Source organism: Lepisosteus platostomus, chromosome 11 (genome assembly GCF_059453375.1).
Source record: "Lepisosteus platostomus isolate fLepPlt1 chromosome 11, fLepPlt1.hap1, whole genome shotgun sequence".
Taxonomy (NCBI): Eukaryota; Metazoa; Chordata; class Actinopteri; order Semionotiformes; family Lepisosteidae; genus Lepisosteus; species Lepisosteus platostomus.
Genome location: NC_142621.1, coordinates 33,357,107 through 33,383,996, shown reverse-complemented (window position 1 = coordinate 33,383,996; position 26,890 = coordinate 33,357,107). Strand labels below are relative to the sequence as shown.

The 26,890-nt window shown below is 36.3% G+C and overlaps 1 protein-coding gene across 16 annotated transcripts in view; it reads left to right on the top strand.

The window, feature by feature from the left end:
* cacna1g (calcium voltage-gated channel subunit alpha1 G) overlaps positions 1 to 26,890 on the top strand; it is a 349,737-nt gene that overhangs the window by 298,011 nt on the left and 24,836 nt on the right. For 12 of the 16 annotated variants that reach the window (XM_088599330.1, XM_088599329.1, XM_088599325.1 and 9 more), the window contains 2 exons: positions 3,657 to 3,707; positions 26,404 to 26,555. In XM_088599330.1, coding sequence (XP_088455456.1) covers positions 3,657 to 3,707; positions 26,404 to 26,555 — 203 coding nt within the window. The remainder of the gene's footprint in view (positions 1 to 3,656; positions 3,708 to 26,403; positions 26,556 to 26,890) is intronic. The other 4 variants (XM_088599323.1, XM_088599322.1, XM_088599318.1 and 1 more) reach the window with 1 other exon arrangement.

Genomic DNA, 26,890 nt, shown 5'->3' with positions numbered 1-26,890 from the left:
TATCCCTTATGATATCAAGGGTGTAATAACCCAGAAACCTGACATCGGAATGTTTTTTTAAGTGAAAAACATTGAGAAATACAGATAGAATTGCAATGCAGACAATAATAAAGAACCAAATACTGTGCTCCAATGAACATAATCAATGCAGGTTTTATTGTTAATGATCTACGAGACAGTATTTGTACATTTTGGTCAGGGCTTGTACATTTTAAGCAAAACTGGCAAATCTGTTCCAAAACAATTGATTTAAAATCAATTCCAAAACACCATCTCATATTATTCAGTATTCTTTTAACATTCAAATTGCTATAGGAGGTGACATTGTACAGTATTTAACGTTACATACTCTTGCTCATCACAAAGTAAAAAAAAAATGTGGTTAGTGAATAATGTAAAATTCTAAATTTTCAATAATAAATATCTTTTTGGATATTTTTAAGAGTGTTTCACAGGAATAACATCAGGAAATGAGCTTACAACAGCAGATTATATTTCTATAATAAGCAGTTACCCTCTGTGTTCGGTTAGTGTTCAGATACACTTCCATTTTGTTTCTTCTCATTTATGAATTGATTAGTTCATTAGTAGCTCTTTTTTCATTATCACTGAAAAACAGTACTTCATCTGTCTTCCATGCAAGCAGCTTTCAAGCAACTTTCTCATTTTTTCTGAATATATTCACTACTGAGTCCCACAATTCAGCATATAGTAAATCTATGTATAGTACACAGCCGATATTGTTTATTATGCTGCAAGGCATTAAACCTAGTACTTCTCTCGCTGGGATTCTGATAGAATGGCACTTAATGAGGTGATCAACCTGAAGTACAGCTACAACACTCTGCAGTGATAAATCTCCTCTGTGGACAAAAATGAAAGGAAATGATTAACCTGGTAAGAGAAGAAAAATTGTGCACTATGATTCCACCTGTTCCTGGGTTTTATGTGTTGCTCATAAACGATGACAAAACTCTAATTAAATAGTAATCATCCCTCAACTGCATCAACCTGATACATTCTGAAATACAGGGAGGTCAGTGCATAACCTCACCCTCATTCTCTCATACCTTTGCTAAGGAACCCAGTCTGTATATATACTGTATGAATAATAATTCCATGCCCCTCTACATCTATGAATAAGTTAAATTTATAATTCAAAACATCATTTCAAAAATCGAATCTGTCTTCCCCCAAGTTATTCTCTAATGTATTAGCTCTTCAAATTTTTATGATTTACATAATGAGACTTTAAAACTGTTTAAAAACTTTAATTTCAGGATCTGGCTATGGTGGATTATAACTGGGGTTCTTCAGTGCCTTAATTATCGGTGTCTGCCCCAATACTAGGTCAATAGAGGGTGGAAGTGTGATGTCTCTCTCTGAGAGAATCTGGATTATAAAATTGTAGTGGCTTTTATTTGTGTTAGATTACAATCTTTGAAGGTGGAAAATTAGGTGGAGAGTATAAAAAAAGGTCCCAAAGGTATAAAAAAGCCATTTCTGTTGGACTTCTTGGGAAGTTAAGATTTTTGTTTTAAAAATGTGGCTAAACACAAAGGAATGTTTTGCATTATTGGAAGACGTGCTCCTTACTTACAGTACATGCAGGGCTCTAAAGCTCTGTAGTGTGAAGGATTGACCAAAGCTGCTTCTGGCTTTCCATGGCAGTCTTCTGGGATCTTACTGCTGAGGCACTGAGATGAAAGGGAACCAAGAGAGGTAGATAGACAGTGCAAACAGTGGGCAGAAGCTCGGCCAGTCATTCACACGTTTAAATCATCAACAGTCTGGGAACATAACATTGAATAAAAGAGCGATTTTGGATTATATAAATTTCTTTAAAATATACGATGCAGGGTTCAGGGAAAACCATGCATTTTGTTTTACAATTACATAAAAGAAAGAAAGTACCAATGCTCTGATGTACTGTATGTGATGAGCATTCTTTCTGGGATAATAACAGCTCAAATGTCCCTGAGCTGGCTGAAGGTCATGACTACAAGCTCAGACACAGCCTTAGATTTTTAAGAGTGAAAAGTGTTAGTAGTTACTAACACTTTGTAGCTGCGGTTACATGAGCTTGCACGCATACTGACCACAGTGATATGTGAGGGTCTCGTGGCTTGGGTTCATTCCTTTTGTAATTAGCTCTGAAGCTTAGAGCTGGGGCCCTATTCAATTGTGAGCTACAAGCAATGAGACGCAACTATTTTTAAAGTAATCTACATTGGAAATAAAACACATGTGAACTCACAATTGAAAGAGTGGTCTCTGTCACTTTGAGGCAAATCTAGGAATCCTAATTTGATCTGAGTACAAGTACTGTACGTGAGTAGTTTGGGGATCCATCTGAAGAAGACAAATTATAATGCCAAACTTTAAAAAAAAGAATTAATGAGAATGTAAAAAATAAATAGAAAAATATGTAAGGCTTACTTTGTTTAATTTACTGCATAGTTACTTTATTGCCTGATATACTGTAACAATACCTTCATTTGAGTGTTTTCCAAGCTATGATTACACAACAGATTGGAGGGAAACCTAAGGTGCTGTAAGTTTAATTCTGGCCACAGGCAAAGAGCTCATATTGCTGCACACTGAAGATGGAATTAACCAAACTGGGAAAACATTGTAACGCTTGTACTGTAAGTTTTATGCTCTTGGTCAAATCGGAATATCTGATGGCCAGTTCAGTGGTGTTCAGTGGTGAGTGATGTACTGTTCCATACTGTACGTTCTTGGGGGTTTTATGTCGTGATCTTCAATCCATACGATCTTATTCCTCTTCTGTTTTGCCGAATACTTAATCTTTCTTTTAGTAACTCTGCAGGATGGCTTTGATAATCTCACCTGATCATTCTGGGGGTTACAGACTGGGACCTGAATCATGGGAAATCAAAAGAAAGCTGGTTAATGAAGCTCCTTCATCACCAACTGCACTTGCAGCTCTTACGTGAAAATAAGCTATAAACATTTGATCCCAGCTGCCATTTTTGTAATGACAGTAATGGCTAGGAATAGCAGTAAAAATACACTTCCCTCACACATGATTTATATATAAGAAGATCTTGGTCCCAGATGATTCAAATGAAAAATTTTGCTATGTCCAGTCTGCCATTTTAATTGTCTTTTAGTATAAAGAATTTTTAAAAAGATCATAAAATGATATGGTAGAGATTTTGCTGTTTATGGATAAGTTCGACTTTCTTAAATTACACAGAAGAAAAGAATAATGTGAATATAATTATCTTAATTTTATATTTCTGTATCTTTTTCTGAGAGATACTGTACATTCCCACAGTAATTAAATATATGATGCTTGTGTCTAAATTTTCCTACATTAGCTATTTCTAACAAGACCCATCAGTATTGAAACAGCTATATTTCAGCATATTGGCTTATTTTATTTTAAGTTTCCCTGTTGTTAATAAATGCCCGCACCGCTGTCAAAAGGCAACCTGAACAATCAGTGTGGCAAACGTTATTTAAATGTAGTAATAAAATCAAAAGTGCTGTAAACTTAAGAACTGAGACAAAACTTCATACAATACATACTGTCCCTTTCCTTTAGCAGCTGGTCGATTTTTATTGTATCTACCAAATAAAACACATCCAAGGAAGGACACTTGATTAATGTGGTCTCCTTCTTTTAGATGTAATGCTGACTGATGTTAATTGGGAGAGCTCAGGATGTGCAGTCACAGGTACAGAGCCCTGGCATGCCCTGTTTGTTTTATTTGCTCTGCTGTCTACAGTGGCCATGTGAGGGAGCGCTTCTGCCCCTTACAAAGTGTCTGGAAGTCTTGTCTGTACGGTTCACCACACTCATGTTTGGGCTCCTCACACAGTCCAGCCAGGTAGCCACCCTGCCAGGGAGAGAATTACAAGAATATGTTGCAATATTCAAACTCAGAACAAAAGAAAATCTTTAAAAACTTCAAATGTTTAAAGTCAAATAGGTGCTGGGAATGGGCACATTGTGCGTATTGTAATATATTCTATAGTATACAGTACATCTATCGTTGTTACTGCTGTAAGAGTTTGTTTCTCTCCAAGCGAAAGGCCCTGGCTAACTGCTATTGGGGCTTGGTTGTGTCAAACTGCACCTTCTAATCAATTTGCTTTTGCCATCAGTGGTTTTGAATTGCTGGTAATGTACTGTAATATGTTTACAGTGTTTGTTAGATTTTAATAATACATTGCTCATGATTGTTCAAAACTGTTTGCATGACCAACTCATGTGTATTCACATCTCACAGAGAGCTGTTGTTCTCTTGTGTTGGTATAGTGGTGACTTTTCCAAAAATGATGTGAGTCCTTGGAAATTGTCCATTTAGAAACTGAAGTTTATGAATGATCACAGTTTTTTTTCTCTGTTTGAATATAAATGACTTCAACTTTATCCTACCTCAAAGGTGATCAGTTGTACTTCCTAAATACAGATACTACCAAAAATTACAAAACATGATTATATACACATTATGAGTGTCTGATAGCTATAAACAGGAACAAATGGTTTGGAGAGCAGATGGGTAAATAGATAAGGCACATGGAGTTAAGGAGAATTTTTATGAAGTGAAAAAGAACCAGAGTGACATATTCATTCATGGTCATTTCGTCATATAAAAGCTTCCCATTGTTATCTCTGAGAGACTTTACTGTACATCATTCTGCTTTGCTGTTCTTTTGCTGTGATAGTACAGAAAAAAACATTGAGGTCACTGCTTTATAGAAAACAAATCAAGCATGCATTTTGCCCTTTTTGTTTGTTAACTGGATCCTGTTCTTTTTTAATAGTTTTATAAAATGCTTTCTTTCTCTTTATATATCCATCCATCACTTTTCTAACTACTTTATGCAATGCAGGGTGGGTGTCTTCTAAAAGTATTCAGAGCCATCCTATATTGTCCAATTTTGTGAAATTACAAAATGATGTATACAGATTTTTTAGACTTAATATAAATCTTAATCTAAATCTGAACGCTCAAACAAAAGATTTCTAAGGATAAGATGAGGTACAGTAAAAAAAATAGCAAAACATAAACACAAAACAATCTCAAGCCTGTTGATTGCATACTGTATGTATTTTGACCTACACTGTATGAATCACTATTTGGTGGAAGCACATTTGACAACAATTATAGCTATTTTGATCTCTATCAACGTTTCCCACCACCTTGATGACATTTTTGGCCATTTGTCTTTGCAGATTCAAGTTCTATCACATTGCTTGGGGATCATTGTTTTGTTGCAAGCTCCATGCAAAGTTTGAGATTTTTTAGTAAGGATTTTCTTCAGGCTGCGGTACCATAATGGCCAGCATTGACTCATAAACATTTTCTACATCATCTCAGATACTGAACATGGTAGCTTTTTCAAAATCTCTATTTGCCTCACAGTAGCATTCCTTACTAGTTTCCTTGTTGTCCAACTGCTTAGTTTAGAGGAATAGTCTGATAGGCCAATAAAAACAGGACAGTATTATTGCATAAATAATGCAACATATCGAAGTACTGCAATGAATTAATAAAAGCAAGATATTTTTTCTCTCTTGATGCTAATAAGCTTCCATAGAATTCCCCTCTGGTAGGTGGTCAATCATTATCAGGTCTTTGATTTCAGTTTCAATTTCTGACACCCCTGCTGTTTTTTCTCAGTCTGCAGGTATGTGAGGAAAGTTACAATCTCCCATAACAACCTATTCTACTGTGTGTACCTATACACTTGTCTTTCACGGTACATGTATATGCTCAATCCCTGATTCAGTCATTCGCTTAAGGCTAGCTCTTCTAGCCCTGATGTGTGGAATCAGTGTATTCTGCTGTGCCTGCTACCCTCACACGTGACGAGAAGAAGCACATGGTTTAAATACAGTAACTAGGAGCGCAGCGGTCAGGGATCGGGATGTTAAGGGCCAGTGCCTGGCTCCCAGCAGGTAGCTATTAGGACTGAGTGCTTGTCAAAATGAACATTTTTTACATCTAACCTAACAATGCTAAGCATGTCCACAAAGATCAATATTCATTTCATCCGACCTTTTTCGTTCCTGTTTATTCAGGTAAAGTCAAGGTACTTCTTTTTGTGTTTTCCCTGCAGAAGCATGCAAGCAATTTAAAATGATAGTTTCCAACAATCCTGTGAGTCCTGAAGAGACCATGTTGTGTTGGAGTCCTTCAGCTGTTGCTTTTGGATTCTCAGTTGCCCCCCAAAGCACTGGCAAGAATCACTTGCATCCACGTCATGCCACTGTAGGTGGAACTTTCATTTTCTTCATAACGGACACCACTTTGGAAAGTGATAGATTCACTTTTTTGTGGATTCTTTAATAGCCATAATCCTACTTACCAAGTTCATTAAGCAGTAGCCTCCATTTTTTTTGGAGAGCCCTCTGCTGTTAACCATGAATGTCTCCCATGTGTAACTACATTTTCCCATGGAGATACAGTAGGAAACCGTAAAGAGACCTCTGTATAGTTCCATAGGCTTCCTTTGCACTCCTAGAGATCAGAATGTTATTGTGGGTTTGTTTTGTTGGATATAATTTAAAGGAGTATTTAAAAGGGAATTTTCCAACTCAGTGTAATGTAATATTATTATTTAAAGGAGTATGAAAAAAGGGAATTTTCCAACTCAATGTAATGTAATATTGGAGGAGGGAGTTTCAGAGGACACATATTTGCTGCCTACTATTATCAGGTTTACTGTGGGAATATTCCGAATGACTGATTCCTCAGAAGACAAGTGCAGAACAAGGGCACCTGGAGTTTCACTGACAGATGTAAAAAAAAAAAAATATTTCTAAATTCAGTATGAAATGCATTTATCTATGATGCATATTTCTAAAAACAATAATAAACTAAAATTCAAATAATCTAGCTTTTCTCAATATTATAAAATATAATTATCGCTCATCCTGTGTCAGGGTCTCTCTTAGCAATTATTTTTATATAACCTAATTATATTGATGTGTTTTGTTTTAAGCGCCACATTCCCTGTTACATTTAATTGAAATAATAATCAAAATCTGATTTTCTTGATAAACTTCCAGTATACAGTAATGAGAAATCAGGGCCTATGTTTATCTTCTTCTTTTTATCTTTATCACTTTCATACTCCCCATATCGTTGCCCTTGAAACTATAGTCATAGAGTATTTGACTTCTACATGTTGAAGCCCTGGAGTTGTAACAGTGTTAAAGCCGAAAACATGTTATTGAACCTGTGCGATAACTGTTAAGTAGCACAGGTCGAGATCCAAAAGAAGAAAGAAAGGAAGCCAGGTGTACTTAGCCAAATCGAGTAGTCAGGAATCGTAGTCAGGGTTGGATTGCTGGTCAGAAAGCCAAGGATTCAGAGGTTTAGCAATAGTAAAGGCAATCTCAAGAACGAGAACAGGGAGCTCCACTGGTAAGTCCAATACTGAGCGTTGAAGTTCAGGTGAGCAGTCCTAAACTAGTAGGTTGTCAGAGGGTGTGGTGCTGGATGGGGGACGTGGTTGGATAATTAGTCTGTGCGTTGGTGTTTGCGGGATTCTGTGCTAGTGGGAATGTGTTGGCGTTTATGGGCTTGTGTCTGATTTTGTGTGGTCGTGACAGGAGCCCTGGGTTCAATTCCAGACCAGGGGTGCTATCTGTGTGATGTCTGTTTTTTCTCCCTGGGTTTTCTCTGGATGCTTCCACTTTCTTCCCGCAGTCTAAAAACATATACTGGTTGGTTCACTGGTTTCTGGGAAAGTTGGCTCTAGGTGTGTGAGTGTGTGTGTGTCTGCGTTTGTGTCTGTGCGTCCCCTATGATGGACTGGCAAAGGTGTACTGTATACTGCCTTTGCTGGAGTAGGCTCTGTTTCCCTCGTGACCCTGAATTGGAAGAAGTGGTTAGAAAAAGGATGTATGAAATGAATTTACAAAAAATCTCTTTAATCTAAACCATGATTCTGTAAGCCTTGTCCTGGAGAGCCACAGTGTTGCAGGCTTTAAAGCTAGCTTGAAATGGTCAGTGATCTTTTCCTGGGATCTGGAAATCCTTGCATGTTAACTCCTTCTAAGTACTGATTGATTCAATTGCATCATTCAGAGCGAAAATGAAAGGAAAATGAAAATTAGAACACTTTGTGGATCTCCTGGACCAGACTACAGACCTCTGATCAAGACTAACATTTCAAGAAAAGACAAACTCTGACTTGAGAAGTAAAATAATAAGGAAAGGAAACTTTGGGGAAATCAAGAAACTGGATGCATATTCTTATTTATTTTGTTTTTTTTTCTTTTTTGGTTACAGAATTGTGTACAGTAGAGTCTCTACATCTACAGTGATGTTCAAACATAATAATTCAGATAAAAAATCTTAACTTAAATAATTTATTGATTAAATCAATGGCTTTAATTCAGAGTATAAGCCTGTAGTGCATTTGATGTCTGTAATACTTTCCTACTCCTTTTTTCCCCTCCCGGCACAGAAGCACATTTCATGGTTCAGACCACACTTATTTTTTATGTTCTCTATTTCTGTTTGGTGGAAAGCTAGGACACCAAAATCTTATAGCTGAAACCAAGGACTGTTTTTTTTTTTTGGAAAGGCACCACAATACTTTGAAAATTTACACTATATATATATATTAGTCACATTATGAAAGTGATAAGGCCACAGCTTACTATTATAGCTTCGAAAGCTGCCCAGAGTAGGTTTCGGATTTTAAGAGTCCTTTTTACCCTGCACATTTACACACTTGAATGCCCTAATTTATTTCCTTGCTGCAGCTGAACAATTGTATCTCTCTCTCCCAGCAAAAACATTTTTGTACATTCTGCATTTCTTTCTCCTGAGCTGAGATCATGTTAGTGCTGCTTCTCAGTTAGGAAACAGGGCCATTATTTCCAGTTCATCTTGTGTGTGATCAGCAGACTTACATTAATCATATGACAATCTTTTTCAAGAAGAGGATTTCTTATCAAATTGGAATTTTAATGATAGTTTTGACTAACTGCAAAATTTGCACCATCTGCATTTTATTCCATCTTTTGTTGATAGCAGCCAATCTTTACCCCTAGGTATAAGAAATGTATGTAAATGTGCTGAATGGCAATCGGTGTTGAAGCACCAATTTGTAAACCTTTCTTCTAAACCAAGAAATTGGGAATAATCATTGTGCTCTTGTGTTTATTTTTCTTATTTTACAAGAAAATGTGTTCTATGTACTGTGAAAACATAATAGAAGGGTCATTTAATATCAGACGAATCTTTATGGTTTTCTGTTTATTTTAAGCTTTTTAGCAAAAAGAAAAGACTGCTGTTATTGGTACTTTGAAGCAAAACTGCGAGAGTGTTCTGAGATACAGTGTTTTTAAATTGATCATTTGCACTGGGAGACTTTGGGAGACACTGGTAGTTAGCAGCTGTGCAAGTGCACGTCAGCTGTGTTGGGGGAGCTGACAAGCAGTTAAATCACACTTCTGACATACTGACAACTGATCTACAGTAGGGAGCATTAGTACCAATCAGTCCTCTGAATTATCCTGTTGACCTCTTGTGGCAGATTCCACTTGGCATAAGAATATGAGCTTTTCCTGAAACATCTGTATCTCACAAAGTAGTACGTCACTGTAAAGTTACTTGTTAATTTAAGCCCAAATGACTGCCCAATGTATATTTAAGGCAATATGGCCAACATGATTAAATGATGCAAATTCCTATATTCTTACTCCATCCATTTTCAATTACAATATAATTTAATACAGGGTCACTTTGACCTTAATCCTAACCCAGAAACAATTAAGTACAAGGCAGGATACACCCTGGACATGTGTATCCAATTATGTTCACATGTACAAAGGTTGAAAGGTCACCTTTTTTTGTAATTTCTCAACTGTTACCTCATGAATAATGAATTGTGGAAGGAGAAATGTGCAGTCTCCAAGCATGACAACTGATACCACTACAAGGTCTGTGAAGTAGAAAAACACACCAAATACAACCAACTGGATAAACTCTGACAAAGGTGTCTCTGAAGCCAACATTATCTTTGATCAATTTGTGAGTGATAAAAACAAGATGTTTTCATTGGCATTTTTACTCGTTGGACATGTAAACATGTATAAAGGCATACTGTAATATAATATATAAAGACATTATGTTCAGACAGGGGCAACAATATTTTTAGCTAATACAAATAAAAAAATAAGGTATAAAAGTGGAAAAGTGATTATAATAGACATTTGGTATATTTGAAAAAACATAAAGTAGTGGTTCAGCAGGAAATTAAGAACACAATATGATTTACTTTTTATTTTGTTGTGACTTTTCTTTGCTGCAAAACACTGTTGTCAGAAATCACTCAGGGTGTATAGTACCGTATATAACATGTCCTGTCTTGCTATTGTTCTCCGGCAAATTTATGACTATAGTTGTCCTACAAATGTAACGTGAGCACGTAACATAAGTAAACCTAAAGTTGAATAGACTTGCTTTTGTTCATGTACACAGAGAAAACTACTCAGTAGTTTATGCAATGTGTTTTTAAGGATTTACTGATTCCTTTAAGTGTGAAAAGAGATCTTCCCCTGTGTAGATGTTTAGTGGATGCTACTGTACATTACAATCATACTGCAACAGCAGGTTAACTAAATCTTCAGTAAACATAGACAATGTGATTATTAGGACAAACACAATATTTTATTATATGTTTTCAGGGGGATGCTTAATCTGTGAGCATTATTCTGTCCCTCTCAATTAGTTTCTTTTTTGAGATTATTTTTATTGTGGTTTCAACAAAGAATATTAGTAACAACAGTCACAAAAGAACATTGTAACAGATGTTCCCATCCTACTCCAGACCCCAAAATAATCATACCAGTCTTTCATTTTGGAAAGTTGCAGCCTTATTTATTCTGGCAGTAGAAACTATCACTATCACTATCATCCCGAAATATAACAACTATTATTGGATCTTCAGGCTATGAAGAGGGAGACAGTATCAGTTTCTTTGCTCCAGTCAAACCAGCAAGCCAAACTTTCTGTTGACACTCCTTTAAGTGAAGTTGTGAGTCCTCGTTAAGTAGTAAGTTTCTAGCAATTATTCCAGATATCGGATGGCCCAAGAAATGGTTAACCTCTATGCATTTCCGAAACTTGTATAACAGTACCAGATATGTCAAGAGTACAACTTTGCTCAGAGTGTCTGGGGCAATCCCACATGATGTTTCTGTCAAGCTGTCCAATAAGCTGTACAGAATGCTTTAAAATGAATGAGTTGGTGGTTAGGAGTTTTAGATGTATGGCGTACATCACATTCCAATTAACCCCTTTTCAATATTTAAATCTTTTCCCCATAATCTTAGCAGTTAATATGAAGCTTTATTTTATTTGAAGGCTGTTAGGTGTTTCAGCATTGCATGAATCAAATTAATAAATTCTTCATCTAAATGAAATCTGTCTAATAAGCCAGTGACAATTCCATTCATGCCTGTCAAATGTCTTTTCCAGATCTAATCATTGGAGAGCACAATGAGTAAATTTGATTTGATATGTACTGCAGCTGGCAGCTGCCATTGGCAAAGCACCCTTTCATAAACTCTGACCGATCCAAACATACAGCCAAAATTAAGACAAATTAAATCAAAGAGAGCACTATGTTATCAATTCTCAAGAACGTTTTTGTGAGGGGTTGAAAAGTATGAATATTTTTTCCCCAGAGTGATTATGCAGATGCCAAGTACTGAAAACATTCACCTCCTGCACTAAAAGGTGCAGAGCTTGGGTGCTAAATGTTTCAGCCAGAAAAGGCGCCACCTGACCTGTCTAGCTGCAAATGAAAAACAACATTCTTATCTCCTGCTATTATCAGAGAGTTGTGAGACAGTGACAGCAATTCTTTCGTTCTCAGGGGAAAAAATCTGGGTCATGGATAGCAGGGGTGTGTACACTAAGAAAAGCAATGTTCCTTATCTGTAATGTAGTCCGTACAGTATATATGCCAGTTATCCCAATTTGTCATGACAGGCTTTTCTATATCAAGATTAGATTCTGTTTAATAAGGATAGCAATACCCTTTGTTCTCATATTCTCATCCTATATTGTAGCAACTTTGTAAAATGTATTTAGTAATTTATAGCAATCTATTTGCTCAGAAATGTGATTCTTGCTTAATTACAAATAAATCCAAAAATCTGTTGTATTTTTGGGGATATTTAAAATATCTCTGTTTCCAGGGAAAGATATTCTCTTGCTCACGTTTCAACACAGGAAGAGTTTGATAATCAGCCTTGTGATTGTAAATGTGTCATACTGTAGCTGGTATAACTTTCTGGAACACCTACTGTCTTTAGGAGAAAGTTACATTGACCTTTTTACTGTTGTAAGCTATACAGCATAAAAGTAATAAAAATACTGTTCATACATATAGTTAATAAACTGTCAAATGTATTATAATGCATTTAATGATAAAATTAGGTTATAATTTATTTTTAAACTATTTTATTGTAAAAAAAATAATTTTATTGTTTAAAAAAGAGAATTTTAGATTGAACCTGCTGTAAATACAGAGGCTCACATTACCTTCAAATACAAACATTTTCTTTGGTGAAAACAGTTTAGTCAAGTAGGTTATTAAAGATATCAGAATATAATCAGACCAATATTGCTCCCTTTTGTAAGCTAATATGTAATTGTGTTTTTCTTCTGTTAGAAAAAAAACACAATTAAACTTTTAATTCAGAACATAAAACATAGACAGGAAAACCTCAGCAGATTTTATGTTTGAAAAGCTACTGTTTGTTTTCACATTTCCCAGCTACATTTTTATTTAATTTAGGAAATGAAATGTAATTTAGGTTATTGGAATTTGATGATTGTTGGTATCCACAATGCATGTTTACTTTTTATTTTAAAACTAAAATATCTTTACATCCCTTATCTGAGTGTCTTTTCATTGTCATCCTGTGAGGTTTTCTTGGTACTTTAGGCTTTTTAGGAAATGATAAAATAGTCAGATATCTGGATCTCCTTTTTTGTTCTTTGTACTTTTTTGACAATTGCAATAACAATGACAAATATTAATTAACACAATAGGCATGTTATTGAAAAGCTGTACCTGTTCTGAACTAACATGTCAGGCTTTTTTGTATGTATCATCTATCAGACTTTCTTGAGGTATTTAGTGTAGGGCTCAACTAAATCACTCCTTACAGAAACACCAATTTACTAAAAGTTAAATATTTAATAGATATAGAACATTTTTAAAATGTATGTCATAGTTTAATAACACCCTTTCCAACTGGAAAATAAATGACACTTAGATCTGGATGGGAAGCCCAGAAACACTAAAAGTTTTAAGTGTGCATCAGAGTGCAATAAGCAAACTGTATTTGCTCTATGTGACTCACATGCTGTATTGCTTCAGCAACAATGTCATGTTTTCCAAAAATCAAAGCACATTCTTTGCTCATGATGGAAAATGTAGAGCAGTCTTTCCAACTGTATAATCAGCCCATCCCTTGTCAGATCACACACATATTCCTATTGTTGTGTTTGTTTTTCTTGCACAAAGCTCTTTCAGGCAAGATCTCCAGATTACTCTTATAGAATAAACCCTAAGGCGGAGAGAGATTGATTACTAAAGAACCCTCCCACGATGGAGTTACAGTGTCTTGAAATCAGATACCTTTGTGGTTCCATCATGATAATCTCAGAGGAGATTAGGATAAACACCATCAAGCAGGTTTTTGCAGATGGTTACAGAATAGGGGTTTCCAGTCCAGGTGTATGCAGACTCTGGGATAAGGATCTCAGTAAGGATTAGAGACTTTATGTTACAGTCTCACGAGAGCTATATCATGACAAGACCCTTGAGAAGAGACCCAGCCACAGGCCCTAGGAATGCCATAATCCACAAATTCGTATTGAAGGGCTACAAACCTCACAGCAGACAGTGTAAAAAATGGCATTTGGCTTGGAGACAATAAGCTGCTCTGTTACAATGCAAAACACCTCTATTATGGTGTCCAAATTCTTGAAATTATATGATACTTACAGTTAATATTTTATTCAAAAACTGAATATTGAAGATTTCATTCATTTATTGATACATGTATGTTACAGTAAATGTCTCCAAAAATTAAAAGAAGAAACTTAAATTAGTTGATAAGTTGAAGTATTCATTACATATTTGGTGGAATCACTTGTGGTAGCAGTTACAGCTATATATTATAGATTGGCCCATAATTACAAGGGTCAGGTTTGTAACACTTCTTGTAAATGGGCACTACTTTGAACAGCTGTAGAAAGAGTTAAGGCAGTGGTTTCTGAATAACAGCGCTTGTTTCCTTGAAGACAATTGGTAATATACCACTCAGATCTGAGGATTTATTATTGTACAATGCTTGTAGTATATGAAACAGTTCTTCTATGCTAACACTACACTGAACGATTGAGAACTTTGTCCTTCAACTACCTGAGGTGTTTTTGTTTATTTTCTTTTGGGAAAACTTCAGTAACCCTTCAGCAAAACGGCTATTTTCTTTTAATTGTCTAGATATTTACTGCTGTTGTCCTAGATACATTATACTTCCATACTTTAAGATTTGTTTGCTGTAGTGCTGAAAATTTGCTTATGTTTGGAATTAATTGCATTCTTTTTTAAATGGATCCTGTTTATTTTTTTAATCATTTTGTAAAATGCTTTTCTCTTCTGTTTTCCTAATTGATTTGTTGAACCATTTGGGATACAACTTTTTTAACTTTTGTTTCTCTCACTCTTGGGATAAATCCATTTTGTGCTTCAAGGCGAATATCTTTGTGCTGTTGTTATCCATTATCCACTGATTCTAATCTATCCCATTCTATTCTCTTAAACTATGTCGAATTCTGCTTTCCTGAAAATGTAAACTTTTTTACTTGGACTTATTCTGTACAATTTTGTTATATACATCAAAACATATCATATTGTGATCACCCACGGTTCCCGTACCTTTGTTTGTAGGAGAAGATGGGACCTACTCTTGTAGGTACTCCATCAGATTAGGAAAGAAAGGAATCATTAACAATGTTTACTATTTTGGTTTCTACTGACATTCCTAACAATCCTTTATCAGTCCTTCTGGGAAAAGTTAAAGTCTCCCATAAAAACAACTTGTTTGCACATAAATTCTTAATTTCATTTTCAGTATTGAATTACAATTAAAATCTGCACTTGGTGTCTGTAGCACAGCCCTAATGTCACGGTAGACCAGTAGTGATTAGAAAGGCACTACGGCTCTTCTCCCTGCACAGGTTCTTGGAATCTCCCAGATCCAAACCAAGCCAATCCAAACCTCTAGTAAATTTATTTTCCTCTAGTAAATAAAATAAGATGTCACTTTCTACTAAAATAAAAAAAACAAGAATAGATATAAATAAAAGAACACAAGAAAAATATCCTCAAGAAAAGTGTATATTTGCTAGCATAACATAATCTCCATCTGTTTGGGTTAGCCATGCTTCTGTCATCCCAATTACAGTATGTCATTGCACCTGCAAATGTGGTAACTGTGATCACTTGTATTTAGAACTGAATCCTCCAAGCAGTTACTTTAGGATGTAAACGTTGAATTACGTGGTCATTTGTTTTCTTTCCTTCTTTGGCTCTCCTTTGGTCTTTGCTTCCATGACAACTTTCCTTTTCTTCGGTTCCTCCTTCTAAACTAGTTTAGATGTATCTGTTTTTTTTTTCTGATTCCTTGTATTAAGTACCAAATACAGAAATATTTAAAAGTAGTTGATGTTAAAACAAGATTGGTGTTCTTTTTTATTTCATCATAGTAATTCAAGAGAATGTTGTGAAAACATCATGGGATATCTAGGTACTGTACATTTTCTCTGCATCGAAAAAGTTGTTACAGGCCCTAGAAAGACAGCAATTAAGATAGTTTGGCAGGGGAAGACTGCCCAGTTAATCTGGCAATGAAAATGCTGTCACGTTTCTCACTCACCAAGCAAGACTATTAGCAAGGATTCTTTAGGTAACTTTGCAAAAGTGTGTTTCAGAACTGAATAGATGGTCTGCAATTTTACAGAAATAAAATATGAAATTTAAAATATTTTTGATTATGTTAATCTAAACATAAATTTTGCTTCATTAACTTGAAATCGCATCTGTTACCAATACCAAATTATGGAGATTTCCATTAATTAGACTGTGCATAGCACATAGCCCCTATTAGGTGTTCCGTTTACTTATTGTACATTGTATGAAATGTACTATATCATGCTATGAAGTAAACAAATGAAAAGGGGAATTGAGAAACAAATACTAAATATAATTACAGTCTATGAAATGCCTTTTTGGATTTCATTTATGTGTATAGCCGTTCTTGTGATTTTGAGATATTCTTACAATTGGATTTCACACCGACTTTCAGAACAGGAAAATGTAAAAGTTTGGTTAATTAGAACTGCAGGGTTACGGCTTTTTCGTTAGAATGGTATCCTGAAAGGATGCAACAAACAGATACTGTAGCTCTGTATCTCTGGACTAAGAGACATGCCAACCTGCTGTGAAACTTGGAGGGCAAAAGACAAGTCTTTCAGTGCAATTATGATCAATTTTCTAAATTATTAGCCACTTTCACTACTAGTTTACAGAGCAAAGTTGTGGAATGTGGAAATCCGCACAATTAATATTGTAGGTTTTTGTCTCTTTACATGATACAGCAAGCTGAGACTTGGTTAAAGCCTCCTTCTTCTAGACAATAAATTGGACACATCTGTCCAGATTGACTGATTTGAGGGTTTGCTCAAGAAGCTCTTACTACTATATTTTACTTATTTATTGTATCTACTTTACTTTAAGTCTCAAGACACATAAATCTATAGTTGAATGCTATGTAGCATCACCAGCTAAATATGTTTATAAAAAATGCCAGTTTCCAAAGAGTGCATTGCTATTTGTATTTGCTAAATCAAACTTTGTGTCTGTTGAAAGCAAGGATTACTTCCAGGTGCTATCTTGAAGCAGTCTTGAAATTTAATGTGGAGGAAGGGAAGCCACAGAAGATCATTGTTCTTACTGCAGAAAATAAAACATTCTCTTAGGCTTCAGGAAATGGAGGTACTGAATACTCTCTGTCCCCGTGGCTGACTGAGCACATTCTCCCAATAACTTCAAACTGTAAAAATAGCAAATTGTTCCTTCTAAAAATCCATCATTAACCTCGCTCTGTGACAAATCCACCCCACCGATAGCTTCATAGTTTCTTTCGTTCACATTTAGTTTCCATTCCAAATGGCCCATCTCTCTCAAGTCAGACTCAGAAAGAACTGTGTGGTCTGTTTACTGTGTGAGGGAGAGTTCTTGTTGTGTGTACGTGCGACTGTCATTTTGTTTGGTTTTCATGCTCCTTTATTTGCCAGTTCTGCTGGGTTCCTCAAATAGCTCAATACTCTGTTTGGTATTGTCCTGTCATGTTGATGTCGAGCACTACTAGGAGTTTGAGAAACCCAACAGAATTAGTTTGTCTAATTCACTTGCCTGTGGTTCAGTGTATGCTGGCTGTGATGAAATTTCAAACTGAGTGGCTAGATTACAGATACAGTACATTTTCAATGTAAAGAAAAGTTTTTGAAAGTGCTGTGCTGTCAAACCCCAAGTTTGTAGCTTCAATGTTGTTGTTTCTTATTCACCATTCTTAAAGGTCAAACTGCTCTGAATGATTTTGCATATCCCGATATGACTGAATATTCTGAGGAATGTTTATTTTTAATTCTTCTATATCTACAACAGTAAAGAATATTTGCAAACTATGTGTTATTAAATTAACAAAAATTTAAGTGAGGACCACTATCCTATGGTGGTCATTCTTCTAGACTGCACACAGAGTCTACAGTGTAATGATCGATCCACCTCATCCTGTCAGAGGATGTGGCGGGATGATGTGTCACTGACTTGAAATCTTCCATTCAGCAGCAGTAAGGAAAGTTATGAGGTAACCTTCAACTTCAAACATTAATCCTAACCAAATACTTTATAAAGTAGTAGAAAATGCTGTTAAATTCCCTGTATTCTATCAGGTTTTGTGCGGAAAAAATGGCTTAACCAAAATATTTGCATCCATACCCAAATCTTTGATCCATTTTTTGAAGTGTTTTCCCCTTCCTGGTGTTATTTGATGTATGCATACCTTCTGCGTTGTTTGTCCACACACAGTTTCTCTCTTATTATCCCTGAGACTTGATTCTCCACAGCTGTCCTAAGAATGTAATGAATGGAAGACTAACGACAGTGAGGCTATATTAGTTCTGTTTTGGGGTTCACATTTTAAAGCTTTCATTGACAGGTTTTTAAATATTAAATTACCTTACTGTCCACAACCATTTTAAAGGTTTATAACTCCTGAGTGTATGTATATTTTTTTTCTCTGATGCATAAAACAATAAGAATAAAAATTCACTCCAGCATGCACTGACTCCAGTGTGCCTAGGTCATGCTCAGCAGGTTGGAGCCTGTCTAAAACCAGCTGCAGAAAGAGCTTCTGACCCAAGAAGAAGCACAGCATCGTAGATTTCCTTAGTTTAGGGAAAACGTGTTTTTACATAGCATTTCACATACCAGAATCACTTGTGACAATGAGCAAAGTTATTCATGTAACAGACTGCTGCTGGTTTTACGACACCTCCCCTTTTCTCCACAGACATTGCCACCATCTTAGCTCCGTCACATGTCTTCAATCTTTTCCTTCAGAGCAGTACTTACTGTAGATAAACCTCTCACAGCAAGCACCTCCAGCAAACCTTCAGTTAGACTACAGGCAGTACATGCACATCACAGCAGCTCAGCTAAACCCACCTTGTTCCTGATTGCTCTCTAAGTGAACTCACCAGCAAAGATACAAACCTTGAAGCCCACAGACTGTAAAATAATGAGGTATCTCAAATCTCAAATCTGCCAAAGCACTTGTGTGCTTAATGATTTAGTATTTTATTTTTCTATCACTTGGAATTCCAGCAGAAATTCTGTAATACAGTACTTTAACATTTCCATCTAGTAATGGTGTCTTGTATGACACAATGTATTTAGGGTTTATTTGTATTTCAGCTGGGTGGTGTTTCTTTGGTATTATTTGGCAAAAAAATCATATTTTTCTATTAAAGTAATTTCAGTCAATTGTATTGTCTTTCAGTTTCTATAATAAACTGCAGTGAAAACTGACATGACAATAATAGGCTTATTTCACAGTCAAAGTCATAAGATCTTTGAAATACAGTATAAATCTATAAATAAAGTGATGATTTATACATATACATTGTAATACACTGTACATGTGAATCTTCACTTGAATACAAACACCCTGTTTGATAAGAAAATAAAGATACATACAATAATGCATTTCAGAAACAGGTGAATAAAGTCATAATAACTCTTTTTACAAAAGAACATAGAAATGAAAATGTGACAAAGGTTACATACGTAAGGAGGTTTGACCCTTTTAATCTGCTTTGAACCTATGTGTATTAATATTACTTCTGATTGGATGTCTTGTGTAATATCATTATTATTTAAATATTAATTAACTGCCAAATGGAACTTAATTTGAATCCTACAGGCTTTCCACCTGACATCATGTAACCACCTGACTCCTACCCACACACATCACATCAGCTCTTGGCATCTCCCTTCAGTTCTGCTTGACCTAATAAAGCAACCATATAAACCATAGGGTTACACTGACGTATAATCCTTTTCATTGGTTATCACAACTGTATACTGATAAAGACATTTTGAAACTCAGGCAGTAAGTCAGTTGCAGGACTGTGGACCTTCTAATATAGCCATTTTAGCTAAACTTTTCACACCTCAGTCTTTAAACAGGCTGGTTGTCCTGTCAGTCTTTTTACCAGACAAGAATGCTACAGATCCTCTGCTTAGTCCACACCCTACTTTACTAATGTACATCCTACAGGTAGAAACCCTTTGCTCCACTCCTACTCGGACTACTATCTGTCATACTGTCCACATTCTCCAGATTCTAAGTGGGCTAGACTTTAAACATCCCTCCATTGAAAACAGAATCCTAAAGGCTACCACTTCACAGCAGGGATGTGGTTTGTAGTCATACACACGTTCAAAGGGAAATGTTCCGGTGGATGAGTTGATCAAGATGTTCCTCAAAAGCTCCATCCAAGGCAGCAGTTCAGCTCAGTCTTCATGAAAGGTAAAGACATAGCCAAGAATGTACTGTATGTCTCCAGGTCCTGTCTCGAGGTTAAAACTTTCCATCTGCCCATTACTTTCTGGATGAGAGGAGTGGTTAACTTTGATCCCCAGTCATCCGCAAAATGCTCACTTGAACCTGGAGATGAATTGAGGCTCTTGGTCGAAAGTATTTTGAGATGGAAAGCTGTGGAGTCTGAACACTTCCTTCGTGAAGACATCCACCATCTGGGGAGTGGATGGAAAAGGATAAAATTTTGCAGCTTTTGAGAAGTGGTCACCAGGAACATTAAACAACCCCAAAAACATAGGAGACCCCTGTGAAAATTGACAAATTTATAGCAGCACAGGCATTGAGAAGTTGAGAGATGCTGCAAATGGCCTGTAGGAGGTGAGGATGGCTACTTTTGATTCCAGGTAGAACAGATTGCAACAAAGAAGATAACGTCACCCCGCATCTTGGGCCATCAGAAGTAACACCGGATGAGTTCCAATGTCCATTTACATGGACGACCTACCTGGAAGGACAAATATATTGTCAAGAGGAGTGTCTGAAGATGCCATCTTCACTGCCTCTGCTTCCAACAGGAGAGTTACTCTGATAAGCAAGCAGGCGGGATGATGGATTCGAGCTCTCCTGGCTTTGCCATTCTTTGACACGGGCCTGTATGAGATGAGAATAAATTGCCTATCTATGGTTCACGTGCTGGGCCTTGCCTATGTAAGCCAAGTTATTGTGAACTGTGGACACCAGGAAAGAGTGAAGTGCACTTTCCAAGAAATGCCTCCATTCTTCCAAGGCCAGTTTCACTGCCAAGATTGACTACATCATAGTTCCTCTCTGCCCGTGAGAGTATTTTGGAGAACAATTATAATTGTTTATACTTAAATAGCATTTTTATGGCCACTCCATTTAAAGTGCTTTACAAATAATTGGGACTCCCACCATTCTCACCCCATTCATCAATGTGTCGCACCCACCTGGATGATGTAACGGCAGCCAAAAAACACCAGTACACTCACTCACCACACATCAGCTATTAGTAGGAAGGAGAAAATAGTAATGAAGCAAATTCTTAAGTGGGGATTATTAGGACCCATGATGGATAAAGGCCAATGAAGAAATTAGGCCAGGACGCCAGGGTAACACCCATACTCTTTTCAAGAAACACCCTGGGATTTGCAACGACCACGGAGAGTCAGGACCTTGATTTTACAAGGATTTAAAAAGGATGGCACCTTTTTACAGAGTTGTGTCTCTGTCTCTATACTGGGGCAGTAGAACTGCACCCACACAGACCACACAGAGCGCAGGGTGTGGACCACTCTCCACTTGTTCAATTAACACCACTTCCAGCAGCAACCTTAGCTTTCCCTGGAGGTCTCGATTCCATATACTTGCCAGGCTCAAACCTGTTTAGCTTCAGTGGGTTGCTATATGTGAGTGGTAAGCTGCTGGATTTAGCTGCTGGAGAAGCTGGAGTATGGGTGAAGAGTGCATGATGGACCCAACCGCTGATATTGGATGGCCCTCACATTCCCAATCGGATGCATCCACCTTGAGCTCAAAGAGTAAAGAGGGCTGTGGATACCTTAGCAGAGGAGCTTTAGTGAAGCATTTCAGCCCAGAAAAGGCCCTCTGTTCCTCCAGATTCCATCTTCCCAGGACCCTTTTTGATGAGGGCTATAATGCTGTGATGGGGTCACTACCAGACTGAAGTAAAGTCTGCTGTAAAAATTTGCAATTCCCAAGAAACACTAAACTCGCTTTATTGATTCTTGTACCCCCACTGGACATCCATTTGGAAGCTTGAGAGGAAATCTTGTAGACGGATTAGGGCTTCCATGTCTTGTGGTATATCACAGCATCCTAATTAGTCTTTCAGTTGTTCAGACAAAAACACAAAATGAATAAAGCAATAAGGGCCTCCTTTCCCCATCCACTCTGTAATGTTCAAGGTTCAGAACTGGATGGCATAGCGCCAGGGGAAATCTAAAACAGGTGACAGGTCATAACACTGGAGAGGGTTCACAAAGTCAGTTGATCCTAATAAGAACAGTATAGCACTAGTATGAATAATGGTGGTGTTCATTTCTTCCAATTTATTTTTTCTACAGTTTAAATAACTTTTATAGCTCTATATTGTCTACTGTTACCAATTCAATCCAGATTTAGAAGTGACATCAAACACCATGTCAATTCCAGGGTTAAGAAAAACTAAAACCTATGCACAATGGGTGCAAATTGATCATCTTGTATCACGTGGCAGATAAATAATGATCAGATTAAAACAATCAGAGTAGTCTGAACTACCTCATTGTCTTGCAGCATGGTGCTTCAGGGCTCTGTACAATTCTAAATTCTGGTTTCACTATTTAACATTTATCTAAATGTCTACTGTATATGTTTTGTGTCCTCTTGTGTAGTTTTGACAATGGATTATGTCTGTATTTCCCAACTGATGATGAGTTGTATGTTATTGATGCTAATAAACTATCAACTTCTCTCTTTTTATTTTAAAGGGGCGTTGGACTTAAAAGGGCGTTTCCTGCATTGATTTTTTATCTCAAAACAGTTTTGATGTTGTGAGAAGTGATGTTTTTATATACAGTACTGGTTAATTTAAACAATTGGATTTCTCTCTTTTTTGGTTGTTGTAAGGTGGTAGGTTTTGAAAGTCCATGCCCCTTTGATAAAGAGTGGGTGTGAATCAGAATGTCCTATTGCCTTACTGCATGCAGATAAAGCATAACTGCAGGTCTTAGCTTTCTGATAACAGCATGACCAGCATGCAAGATGAGCTTTTAGAAAATGTTAAAGAATAAAACTGCACTGTCTCACAATGGTAGAAGGTAGAGTGCCCATTCCTGGTCCTGGTCAACAAGCTTTCATTCCATCTCAGCTCTCAATGACCCAGATCAGTTTATCACTGGCTTAACTTGACCAAGTTAATACTCTTTTCCACGTACAGTACTCACTTTCTGGTGCTTGAAAGAGACTTCGAAATCCTGCAAACACACTGGACCACCTGAACCAGGATTGGATACTACAGTTTTAAGGCCTGAAGAATATTGCACTTAGCAGCAAGATCTTTTCTTTAAGGGTTTACCATGCTAAATTCACAGTTGTGCCACTCCTGTATGGAACAAAACAAACTCACTTGATTTGGAATGAAATCCAAAATTATAGCTATGGTACAGAAATCTTTACATGTTTAATTTGCACAGACATGCTGAAAAGCCCATTGTCAATTTGTTTGAATTGGCTGTATGCCATTGGCATCATTAGAGGTAAAATGATAAAGGTCACATTTCCTCTAGAATTCTTAAAAACAATATTTATGTATAACAACGGCACAATAAGTCAGCAGTTAGTGTGAAACAGGTGACAAACAGAATGAAAGCAGTACTTGAATTACTTTTAGACAGTTCACATTAGTTCATATCAGTATTGAAAAATATTATTAGCTGTTTCAGTGGTTCTACTCTTAAGAACTGCAAGATTTATAGAGAATATTGCTATAGAGAAACAGGTTTCAGCCCCAGCCACATCCTTGGTCTTGCTTTAATTGCAATATTCTCAGGTGTCTGTATGTTATTTTTCCCTCTGGGCCTCTTTTCACTGTATTTTGATGTGTAACCAGTGCCAAGAAAAGTTGTCAAAGATGACAGGATTCAGCAGCACCTTGTAAAGAGTCACCTTTCAGAAATCAACACAATTCATGACACAGAAGCACATTTGAAAATCAATAATAACATGCTTTGCAATGCTTTCACTAGCACAAAAGTACCTGGAAATCTCTTTTTAATCCCAATGATCTTTACTAATTATTTACTGCTCACCCTCAAGAGACTAGAACTAAGTCCTAGAGTGACTATAGCTAACACATGAGCCAGGTAAGTGATGGTTAATTGTGTTTCTGATAAGGTGTAACTGTTCTTATAATATCTGTTCTTATAATATCGCTGCAACTCTTACCAGGGTAAGCAGACTGAAAATGGACAGATAAGTATCTGAATTTGATTATATAAAATGGCTGAATATTATATATTTTTAATTAGTTCAATCATGATGTTATAGTTTTCTTTTATTTATGGTCATTTTGTTAAAGATTAAAACTTGATACTTTAAATTATAATTATACTTTAAAGGGCATTCATCACAGTCATCTTCATGTCACCTGTCAATTTGGTTCCCAGAATGGTGCCAAAAACGTCATATTTCTGCCTATTAATGTAAATGAACCACCTTACTTATCTCTTCCTTCCTGTGCATGTCTGTCAATTCTAATCATTCAATGCCAGTTATTCAACAGCATCTCAGATCTGTTGTTTTTTCTGTCTTAATACACAACTAAATTGCCTAAAATAATATCTCCAATCTAGTCAAATTAGGTGATACATCTGCTGCCTGTTTAAATGGTTTGAAACCAGTTGTATGCAGGTCATCTCATTTCATCGTATTTCACAAACTGTCAAGAGTTTTTATATAAGTAAGACAATAATTAACAACTGAACGTTTTAGTGTTTAAAATAAGTAAAAATGTTGTGCATTACATACTTGGCTTTACTGGTGCTGCTGAAGGAAAGAAGCCCATAGGGAAAAAGGGATATACTGTAGGATTGTATGACATCATGATGGATGCAGAAATGTGAAATGCTATTGAGAGAAATTATAAAGTTATTAGTGTTGGGGCTGTATCCTTAAACCCACTGGAAACCTGTGCAGACCAACACATTACATTTGGAATTCTCATTAAGTCCATTTAGTAGTTTTAACTACTTAAACAAATTTAAGTAGATTTTGATATCCTTTCAATAGCACATAATATCTCTATACCCCCCAAAATTATGTTAAACGTCTGAAATGTTGCACAGAGTTACAAGGTTAATGTGCTCCAAAAATCAGATATTACAAATGGCCAGATAATTCTCTGTCATTAATAATACTGGTATCTCTTTATTACACAGTGTCATAATACCCATACTTGTAATTAACTGTAATAGTATAATTACTGAGTAAATTACTAAATTAATCTTTTAATTGGTAAATACCTGTAACCTCCATATTAATTTGTTCATTTCCCAGGTATATCAATTAAGAACAATTTCTTATTTGCATTGCAACCTAGACCTCCATTTATACAGCAGGGCATTTACTGGAGCATGGGTGAGGTACCGTCCTCAATGAACCTTTTATTTTAAAACGTATCTTGTCTCTGCATGTACATACAGTACATTCTTCCTGCAATGCAAAGCATTGTAAATATTCAGGCAGTAGCTGCCTTATGTAAATTCTGCACATGCAGGCCCTATTAAAAGTCATTCACTACTCTCTGAGTTCTTTTGCATTTGGCAAGACAGTGAAAGAAAGTTGTAGGGCTGAAGGGGTTTCTTCACCAGGAACCAGTATCGAATGAGCACACAGATTGGCTGAGCACAGCCTGTGTTGTTATAATCCAGCAGCCCCCACACATAATGACAGCTTGTCTGTATTTCACTTTCTGCATAGAAGAAATAAAAGTGTGTCTACTGCTAGTAATGCTAACAAGCTCAGTTCTGCCCTAGTAAAGAAGATGGAGATACAGTAATAATAACAGCAATTCTTAAAACTAAAGGTAAAAAAGAAGCACTTGTTCTCTCTGGTGTTTAAAATTAGGCCAATATCCTGCTCTTATTTTCACCCTTTCTTTGACAAACAGAATTAGATTTTTTTTCTGCTAAGGTGAAACATTTTTAAATTGTATTCAATTCCAAAACTGTGTTTTTAATATCAATTGAAAACTGAGTCATTCAGTTGTGTCAAGTTAAATTCTTCAACACCAAACCACAAGACCACCCTTTCTGTCACAATGTAATAACCCAATCTGTCTAAGTAACAGTTATCTGACTATTAAAATCTATTTTATTTCACATTTGTCACTTGAAATTCTACAAGTTTGGTTTTAGCACATATCCATTTGAAAACCAAGAGTCAAAAAAATTTGGTGCTTTACAGCTCTATCATTAAATAGTTTCCTTTGAATCCTAATTCCAAATCCCATTTCTATCAAATACATTTATTAATTGGCCTAATCACTTTTTCACATCAGTGGGGACTGGTGCTCAGATTTTTGTTTCTTTGTTTGCTCTAATAATAGCGTTTGATAATACAGCCCTGTCTGTAAGGTGTCTGCTGAGTGTCTTGTGTCTCATCCTGTCCTTCACCTACTCCTTCCTTTATAGAAGCGCAGTGTAAGCCCTACTATTCTGATTACTCCCCTACACGCCTGCTTATCCACAAGATGTGTACCAGTCACTACCTGGATCTCTTCATAACCATTGTGATAGGCCTCAACGTCATCACCATGGCGATGGAACACTATCAGCAATCCAAGGTATGGGCATCGTAGTTGACTTGTAATTACACTCAATGGGGCCCAATTAATATAACACAAGGATAGTTGTGTAATATTAATTCTTAAAATCATGATTTAATGACTGGACTAGGCAATAAATTATTCATTAATGCCCTTTGTGACAGTGAAACTCCTTTTACCCTACAACAGTGTACAATATAAATTTATGTAGTATCTTTGTATTCTATTTTCACTCTCTAAGTCATAATGTACGGGGTGCCTGTATATCTTGCTTCAAAGTTAATTTTCCTGACCTTATGTCAGCATGATATTGGGAACCCCGCATATCAATTATATCAATTTGAGGACATGAC